The 10391-nt window shown below is 32.8% G+C and overlaps 1 protein-coding gene across 5 annotated transcripts in view; it reads left to right on the plus strand.

Moving 5' to 3' along the window:
* LOC128184816 (alcohol dehydrogenase [acceptor]-like) overlaps positions 1–10098 on the plus strand; it is a 76152-nt gene extending 66054 nt beyond the window's left edge. For 2 of the 5 annotated variants that reach the window (XM_052854417.1, XM_052854415.1), the window contains exons 2-12: positions 3307–3431; positions 3756–3964; positions 4417–4606; positions 5189–5320; positions 5690–5811; positions 6013–6180; positions 6844–6982; positions 7764–7912; positions 8150–8342; positions 8733–8964; positions 9211–10098. In XM_052854417.1, the coding sequence (XP_052710377.1) occupies positions 3308–3431; positions 3756–3964; positions 4417–4606; positions 5189–5320; positions 5690–5811; positions 6013–6180; positions 6844–6982; positions 7764–7912; positions 8150–8342; positions 8733–8964; positions 9211–9376 (1824 nt within the window). In that variant the 5' untranslated portion in view covers position 3307 and the 3' untranslated portion in view covers positions 9377–10098. Of the gene's footprint in view, positions 1–738; positions 808–1416; positions 1464–1500; positions 1713–3306; positions 3432–3755; positions 3965–4416; positions 4607–5188; positions 5321–5689; positions 5812–6012; positions 6181–6843; positions 6983–7763; positions 7913–8149; positions 8343–8732; positions 8965–9210 lie in introns of those variants that run through there. The other 3 variants (XM_052854414.1, XM_052854416.1, XM_052854413.1) reach the window with 3 other exon arrangements.
* The last annotated feature ends 293 nt before the right edge of the window (positions 10099–10391 follow it).

Raw genomic sequence — 10391 nt, forward strand, 5'->3', positions numbered from 1 at the left:
TTTAATGTAATTGACGCGGTAAATATGTAATTTCCATTATATACTTTTTCCTAAAATGATGTTTGATAGAACGAGGTGAGATAGCTTATTTACACTGACATTTACGTTAACAAGCCCTTCAAAACTTCAAGCGAAAATCTCATAAAATCACGCAAGAACTGTCATGGCTGCTGGGAATGACGACTGTTAAACACGCTGATGTGTTTTATCTGGTTTTTGATTTATATACGATTAGTTTTTTTTTTCAACCTGAATTAAAAAATCATTTTATCTTAAGTACGTCAAATGTAAAAACAATCTTTTTAGACCAAAGTCAGCCGCATGAAAAATTTAATTTTCCACCATTATGGAGATCATGTGATATTGTGGCCCTCTCCAGTGAACAATAGATATAAAAAAAAAAGATCGGAGAGCGCTACATTATTGCAGCTAATAATTTCAGTCGGAGCGTGGTCAAATCTATGATAAAGCCCTTCGGGCTTTTTTTTATATGACCGCCCCCGACCAAACTTATCACCTTATAATACTAAAAGAATGATTTCCTACTGATTTCCTTAAATAAAAACAGAACGTTTTTTTAACTGTTGACTTATGAGTTAGACTTCATTGAATTCAATGATACATCCGAAAATATATATCAGAAAATGCACATAAAGCTGTCTAGCCGATACGTAAATTGACTTAAATTCATTTTGTACCAACTCTTGATGGTTATACATTCAATGGGTGTTTTTCTCCGAGCTCTGCCGGAAAAACCCGAGAAGTAAATGCATGTTTATAGGGAGGCGGATATTGCTATTTACGCAAGTAAGTATGCATATATGTATATATACAGTTTTGATGTCTGTTGTAGAACAATGAGTTCAACTTATTATGTTCTAAGCACACATAAATATCATTTTCTTTTGACAGAAACTGTTGAATTATTATCAGTGAATGACTATGCTGTTCAAAAGTGGTTTTACCACTGCGAACCCACCATTTTCCCCTTGCTGCTCTGTCTAATCTATATATGTCGAGTAGTGCACGTACTGCTCTCACACATGTTACAATATGCAGGAGTTTTTAAATATTGTTTTGACGGTGCATTTTTAAATCATTGCCACTGAGAGAAATGCATCATCTACCGTGTAATGAACCGAACTTTGAATTTATGAGTAGTTAATGCACATTCATGACTTGTTGTTGCGTTTGCATAATTTAACACTGGGTTGAACTTGCTAAAATCAAACAACCAAACAAATAAAAACCTAATTAAATAATCAAAACGACTTCAACACCAAACTATATTTTATTTCAATCTCTAACACCTATCAATTATGCGTTTCAGACCAATAGCGTCAAACAAATTTCTGCACAAAAAGCGTAACTAATTCTGGATGCGTTTCTATCAGGTATCAAAAATAGGTCATCGTACAGAACTGTGTATTAAGATTAAGAGGCAGAAAATACAAATGTCTAAGGTAAACTTTTATATATTTTGTCTAACTTTCCTTCGATGAATGATCAATGACTAGGTGCAGGCGTTCAATTTGACATTTCTGAATAATGTTTGCACGGTACATATTTTAACTTTGTCAATGAGAGAAAAATAAAGTCCATCGTTTTTAAACGAGTAGTCATGTGCGTTGTGCACGATCAACACTTTTTGCAACGGTTTCTAAAATTAACAGCAGTTATCAACCAATAGGCCATCGTACAGGGTTTACGAGGTATGTTATGCACATGTCACAAGTATGTTAACTATCTTTTTTCTCAATTATTAACGATTTTTGGAGATCAATGACTTTGAAACTATATGCAAATTAAATGTGATGAGTGCAACCGATCTTGATGTAAAAAATAAATAGATAAATAAATAATCAATAAATTTTTGCCGGTGTAAAGTTCAGAAGAGTCATCCCAAAAAAGTATTATCCGAACAAGGTTGGGCAGCCGCCAGTATAATTCTGAACCATTTGTCATGTAATGATGAAAGGGTCTTAAGATTGCATATGATATTGTGCCCTCATGTAAATAGAAAATAAAACAAATGTTTACACTATATTTTGTTATCCAAAAAAGTACATCTGAATACGTGCGTGTGTGTGCAGATCATGTTTAGATTAGCATAGTAACCAAGTAAGTGATTTGTCCTTCAGAGATCTGAATGTAATAGTCCACGGTAATTGTGGCCTCTCTCTTTCGCAGGGCAACTTGACAAGATTTGATGAGCTATGACTGAACGGAAAATGTTGATGCTACGTCTTTTATTCATACAAGACGTATTTCAAAAAATAACGACAAATGATAACAAATCTGCTCTAGCAAAGTGAAGCATTAATAGTTATACATTGAACAAAAGGTGACATAAAAATCTCGTGAGTTAAAAGTGCATCAGGAACAAAACTCAAATAATTAGATTTTATAATGTACATGCATGAAATTACATTTTAACACACAAAACTAAAAATACATATTCATATGTATATACACTTAAACATATTACGTTCCACGTGGTTTAGTACAGAGGTTGATCCAAAAGTAGTGTCACAAATGCAATAGAATTATGGAGATTCAGAAAAATTGACAAAAAGTCGTTTTTTTTAAACTTACTTAATCTCATTTTTTGAAATCTTCAGTATAGTTGTTTAAATTGTGTAAAATGTGAGGGAAAGGAAGCCGCAAAAAAGGTGCTTTTTCAAGGATTCACGATGTTTTGTTTGATTAAAAAATATTTTACTGCGACGTTACCTTCAACCTTGACAGTTTTTGATAGATAAACTAGTCATAAACATTTTCTTATACGCCTTATTCAATTTCGATATTGAGCGATCCCATGTAAACTCGAAATCTAACATATTTTGGATACAGTTTATCTAACATTAAAAACAGTCATTAAACTTTATTTTCTGACATTATGTCTGCCGGTAATATTTTTCATAAATGAGACTAACAAAATCATTCATTGTTACGAGTGTGGGACAGTGAAATTCTTCTCAAAATAAATGATGATGAAAATTTAATAAATAGTAATAAATTACGCAAAACAATTACTTAATGGAAAATCTCGACCCATCATCTTGCATTTCTCTACAGCGGGCGTTTTAACGTGGCATAGTGATACACAGTGTAAGACAGAAAAATCTCACACTGCTGTCTCAGACCGGACAAATCAATCCCACACCGGTCATGATGCCAAAATATCATTAGAAAAACATGTACGCTAGCTCTCTTGTTAAGTTGCATTGTATTTTAGAACGCTATCTGGACTAGTGGTATAGCCAAACAACTGCTTAAAAAGATTTGCTATTTCTTTTTTTTCAGGATGGCCCAATCATGGAGTTTGATCGTAGGCGTGATTGGTATATTATTTTATATCTACCGCAATAAGAGCCAACAATCTGTAGAAGAGTCTGTTGTTCTCAATGGAACATATGACTACATTATAGGTAACGAGCAATTTTTGGTGTTATGTGCAAAGTATTCTTATCTATAATAACTATCAAAAAATTATGTAAAATGACAGGTAATGATAAATATAAAACTACATGCATACTAGAGTGAACCACGGATAAACACTGTCTTATATGTTTATGTCTCTGATGAATTTTAAAAGCAAATTATGTGTAAACAAATCTGGATTAATTTATACAGTATGAGATAAGGAGAAATGAGAGAAAAACAAAAGGAGCAATTCAATACATTACAAATCCCTCAAAATTATACAGGTAATGCCCATTTCAATTCAAACAAATTGTCGCTTCTTTTGATAGTTGGAGCCGGATCAGCCGGATGTGTCCTTGCAAACCGACTTTCGGAAGATTTGACATCTACGGTGCTTATCGTAGAGGCCGGGGGTTCCGAGGAGGAAAATGAAGTGATGCACATTCCGGCTCTTCCTGGGTTACTACAGAACACCAAACAGGACTGGGCATTTAGAACTGTACCTCAAAAGAAATCATGCCAGGGATTAAAAGATCAGGTGAAATTCTTAACACTTAAAATCATATAGGACCATTTGTATCACTTTTCTATCACATGAAGTGGTCTTTCATCTACCACAGGAAAAGTGTCAAAGTAATTAGAAAAAAACCCCGCGTAAAATGGATTTGAAAAAACTGTTTTTATGATATATTGTACTGTTTTTATGATCAATCAAAATGAAAATGGTTGGCAATATTTTAAGATAAATGTTTGATATTAGTTATTTGGAATGGAACAATGTTGAAATGAATGAAGAATATTTCAAGGAAAAAAATAAAGACATAATAATTGTTAGTCCTAGATTAGAAAAAAAGTAATAGCAATTTTATTGAATACGCGATAATACGCCAACAATTTCTGGATTAGATTGATTAATGTTGAAATCGTGATCGTATGGAAATAACTTTATTGAAAATATTTAGAGTTGTAACTAATACAAATTCCAAATAGAGAAGTGCCTGGCCAAGAGGAAAGGTACTTGGTGGTTCTAGTTCTATCAACTATATGCACTACATAAGAGGAAGTCGCCATGACTTTGATGGATGGGCCAGAGAGGGGTGTGAGGGATGGAGCTACAAAGACGTTCTTCCTTACTTCATCAAATCAGAAGACAATCGGATACCTAGGCTAAAGAACTCTGGTATAGCACACTTCACTTCTATTTCACTTAGATTCACAAACCATCGTAACTTTACGAAAAATATCTTTGTCTTTCTTTTTTGGGCGAAGAGAGTCTTCTAATTTAAGTACAAAAGGTAGACTTGCAATTCTATAGATACACCTGATTCACAGATGGTTATTTTATACAGTTCGTTGTTTAAATAATGTAGCAGACTGTATGCAACTATTTCAAATGCACATACTTTGGTTTTTTGTATTCGTTCATGCCTTAGCAGAAGTGAATATCTTGAATAAAGATTAAAACAACAAAAACCGACTGAAAAATATAGAATTTTTCGTTTCCAAAAATCATTAATCATAGATAAAAAAAAAAAAAGAAATATAAGGTGAGCGATATGATATTAATATATTCCCGAATTACAATTTGAATTTTGTTTAAATGCATCCCACACTTAAAAAAAAAAGACAAAACAGAACAAAACAAACCAAAAAAAAAATATTTAACTGTGTACACACTTGACTTTAGTTTAAGACATCTACATGATCAACAAATGTCATACTTTTAACCGTATTGATTGAATGAATATTGTATCCCTCTAAGCCTATCACGGAACAGGGGGCCCTCTTGTGGTCAGTGACAGCATGGCAACGCCTTTACCTGACAGGGTGTACAGGCGGGGAATGGAGGAGCTGGGATACAAGACAGTGGACTGTAATGGGGAGTCTCAAACAGGTATTTTATAAAACTTCCAATATTTCAGCGACAGGGTGTACAGGCGGGTTAAGGAGGAGCCATATTTCTTTACACAACAAAATATATTCATTATTGGCATTTATAGTTCTTTTTCTGTCGAAACATCATACATAATGTTTAATTTTTGATTTTAGATTCTAGAGGAATGACACTGACTTAGTTAATACCATTCCTATTAGTTAACAGAACATGTGAAGTAGTATTACATATTGTACATCAATAAATCAAAAGACCTGATTGTATACAGATGCGCACTACTCTAAACATTGCGTTAAATAGAAATTAAAAAAAAACACATAAACTGTCTTTTTATTTTACTTTATGTTTTATTTTTTATCATAAATGAAGGTTTCTGCTTTGGTCAAGAAACCGTCGGTAACGGAGAAAGATGGAGTACGACCAAAGCGTTCCTAAGACCCGCCATGATTCGTCCCAATCTCCACGTATCTACAAACTCTTATGTTACAAAGGTATTATTTCTTTAAAATAATTTTAAAAAATTATTCTCTCATCAAATTATCAATCACCAATAATAAAACTTATTTGATGTGATACATGATTACGTTACAAAGGTATTATTTATATGATGTTGAATATTTGAAAATAATATTTTCTCACCATATACTCAAACACAAATAATTAAACTTACTTGATGTGATACATGATTTCAGATACTGATCGAAAAAGGAAAAGCAATCGGTATATGGCTTGTAAAGGACAATGTTAAATATACCGTCAAAGCCCGTAAAGAGGTCATACTTTCTGCTGGTGCTGTAAACAGCCCTCAGATTCTGATGTTGTCAGGAATTGGACCAAAAGAGCACCTGTCTTCGTTGAAGGTCGGTCTGATATTGATGAAAGCCTACTTTATTATGAAATACGTCTTCAAGATTAAAGAAATAAAAATGCAAAAATTAAAAACAAATCAAAACAAGCCCCAAAAAATGAAAGAAATATTATAAAGTCAAAATCTAAACAAACACATACTGCAAATCAACTAACGCGAAAAAATCTATAATAGCAACTGTGTACATACACAAATTCTTATTTAAAATGTTCATGTCCGCCTCACGACAACCAATAACAAGAGATAAGGATTTTCGATACAATTCCTCCAAATAAAATATACCTTTAAGCAATGCAATTATCATTTTACATTTCTTATAATGTTAAACAGAACTGGAATATCTACTGTGTTCATTTTTCAGGATAATGCAGAAAAAAAGTTGCCATTTTTTTCTTTGCCAAATTCATAAAAATTTTATGTAAAAAAAAAACATAGAATTTCTTCAACATGGATCAATTTGCTAACAACTGAAAAAAAATAATTGGATGAATTTCGTTTGATGTTTCATTTTTTGCAATGTTACTACATGTTTTGATCTGGCATAAAAAATAACATTTTCGCTAGCCAAGGGTTTTCGGTCCACTGGAGCAAAGTGGACCAAAAACCCTTGGCTAGCGAGGATGCAAAAATAATTGCTTACATGGTTTATCAACAGATTCCAGTCAAAGTTGATTTACCCGTAGGAAACAACTTGGAGGATCACTTGATGCTTCTAATGATATTTCGAGATAATACGTCTTCAGGATTTGGTCCCTCTGGTTGGGACACGTTACAATACAAATTATTTAGATCAGGTATATTAATAATATATATTTACATTTCCCATTGTCTTTGCCTGTGATAACACTACGTATCGATTTAGAACTATATAACCCATAATACAAAATGACGCCAAATTGAGGCGCCATCGGGGTTTGGTAAATGTTTAATCATACGATGGCAAAAAATTATATGAATATAAATAATAAGGAATCATTCTTTGAATAATATGAGGTTTTATTGGATTTGATCACGCCCCAACCAAAATTATCACCTCATAATACTCAAAGAATGATTTCTTATTCCTTATATACATATTATTTAAGTAAGCAGTAAACAGGTCACTATAAAAGATATTTGCTTGCATTATCTTTTTCATGTTAGGACAATTCTCTTATCTTTCGAAGAGGTTGGTTTAGAGCAAAGTGTTTTAAGGCGTATCGGACACCTCCATTTTGTGACGTACTTCCCATCGATAAAAACATTTAAGATCGAGTATAATTTTGTTTCTTGTATTTTATCAAAGGTGTTACCTAACACCAAGCGCAATAAGTTTTTCGTTATCTACAGATATGCGCATATATGTGAGTCAGGAGTCAGGTCCCGCATGAATGTTTATTGGGTACCTTTTCAAAATCATTTAAAATATATTTGAGTTGAAATGTTGTACAATTTAAAAACCGAGGAATGTATTTTAATCATAATTAACTTATATCCAAATTAATATCGACCTGTGCCGCATACCATCTTAGAGGTTGCAGGAACAAAATTATATCATTGTTAAACAATTTTTATTTTTATTTTTTGATTTGTCAGGTCCATTTGGAAAAGTACACTTGGAAGCTAGTGCGTTTCATGGTGATGACAAGAAAGCCCCACCCTACTTTCAAAATCAATTCTACATCCTTAAGGCTAACACACGTTTGGCAAAGGACTTTGAAAATAATTTCAACCTTAATCCTCAAGTAGGTTTCCAATTATGAATCGAGACTGCTTAATCATCTTTTCTTTATTTTTCATTATATTTTTTAAAATTAATCATCAATCGATTAAATTTGAAATTACTTCTTTCTTCTTTTTTTGGAAAAGAATTTTTTTCTAAATTCTTTTTATTTGGAAGAACTGTTATGTTAATATAAATGAAAGTGGCATGAACCGATTACTGAAAGCTAATTTTCTTGTTGTTATTGTTTATTTTTTAGATAACAGAGGATGTGTCCAATTTCTATAAAAATATGGTAGAGAAAAATGAAGGAATGATTTTAGCGAGCAATATTCTTCTCCATCCTAAAAGTAATGGGACTATTCGACTTCGGAGTGCAGACCCGTTTGATCCTCCCCTCATTGATCCCAACTATTTCGATCACCCGGATGATGTAAAGGATTTCTTAAAAGGTGTCGTACTACTTTGATATTAAAATCAATTTGATATAAAATCCCCTAAACTCAATAAATCGCATGGGAAAACAAGGATCAAGCCAAATTTTATTTTGCCAAGAGTAATTATTGTTTCGCATTAGAGGAAAAATTTACATATATTCAAAAGTGTGCTAAGATTTTTTTTCTGCATTTGTTCATATCTAATTTTTAACTCATCTAATTCATACGATCACATATGGAGAAAAATATCAATTCTAAAAAAGGTTGTTTCGTTTATCTGATAAAGAATATAACAAGCGTTAAAACTTTATGGTACCATAATTTAGCTGAGAAGACAATTGAATTGTCTGTAAATTTAACTATTGAAAAGCTGTTGCCTTTATCTTATCGTTGATATCATTACAGGAATGCAAGAAATGCTTCGGTTATCCAACACCACCGCTTTCAGATCTATTGGTGCGTCACCTTCTGACCCTTACCTAGAGTACTGCCCGCCCTGTAACTCCCTACCCTACCTTAATGATGAGTACTGGAAATGTAGATTACGGCACTATGCGGTAACAGTATACCACCCGACGTCAACATGTAGAATGGGAAATGACAATGATGACACTGCGGTAGTCGACCCACAACTTAAGTACACGCTTCTTCTATCTTTCATTAGGTTTCATATAAACTCTACATCATAATTAATATTATCTGCTAATCATTATATCCAATGATAACAAGAAAATGTTTACAAAAATTGTTTAATCAAAAATGTGACGGATAGGACTAAAATGTTTTCTTAATCATACCAGAAGTTAAATAATTTTTATTACAGCCGAACGTTACATTCGTTAACCTTTATTTGAACTAAAAAAGAATTACTGTTATTTTACAGGGTAAAAGGAATCAGCAATCTACGAGTAGTGGATGCTTCCGTTATGCGCCATGTAACTTCCGGAAATACCAATGCTCCCACTATTATGATAGCAGAAAAAGCGGCAGATATGATTCGAGGAATTGATAGTGTAAAAGATATTCGCAAGAAGACGGAACATTTGTAGAAAGATTTATGGTTTTTAAATATGTGTTTAAGATTTGCTTCAATTGAATAGATGTTTTCATGCGAGTATTAATTTGTCATATAGGGACATAAAAATTTTCTAGAATGGTCCACTTTTTAATTATAGTTCTCAAATTCTCCATATAGCTAGGATGTTTGTCTTAACCTACAATTATAACCTCCTCTCTGATAAATCCCCAAATCATTTCGTAATTTATTGGACGTTGGATTGACTGGTTATAAAACTGTTATCCTTTGACCACTTACTTTGAGTCAAAGTAAGGAATAATTTGAAATGAGGTCAAACTGCGCACATTGTCAACGTTGATAAGTGTAATATGAATGATAATTTTAGACTAAAAAATAAAATCAGAAATAAGCCAATGATGTCACCAAAAAGTGTGTCATACGATTCGTGAGTGATAAGAATGTTTATTCAATCTAAGGTCTGTTTTGCTTTAAATGGTCATCTATAGGTAGATTAGAGATGTCACAAAAAGTGGGCCATTTAGTAACGTAGGTTTTAATCTTGCGTAAGTTAAGGTAGAATAACACATCTCAAAAATGGCTGACCTCTGAGCGAAACGATATTTCGTTTCATTGAAAGAAATTTATGGACGGCAACATGTTACTTTCTCTGAGTCTATAAAGCGTCGGGCTTGTTATTCGTTCATGCCCAGTTTGAATCCCATAGGAGCGTTTGTTGTTACTCACTCAATTGATTTTTTAGAGAGTCATTTTTTTTATCCCCAAACTGCAAATTGTTCCCTGGAAGTTATTACACATATGTACAGTTTATTTATCATTATATCTTTCATAATCAAATAATTTACTGTTAATTTGAGTGCCTTTATCCAGGTGTGTTATTCCACCTTACGAGCAGGCTTTTTTAAGCGGCCATAGTTTTTTTAATATTCTCTTGCTACAGTATCGGCAACGATAGTTTTTACAAGATTAACGATAGGATGGGAATCACGCACGATAGGAAAGTGTTGATAAACGATAAGGAAGGATAC

The sequence above is a fragment of the Crassostrea angulata genome, chromosome 5, assembly GCF_025612915.1.
Source record: "Crassostrea angulata isolate pt1a10 chromosome 5, ASM2561291v2, whole genome shotgun sequence".
Lineage (NCBI taxonomy): Eukaryota > Metazoa > Mollusca > Bivalvia > Ostreida > Ostreidae > Magallana > Magallana angulata.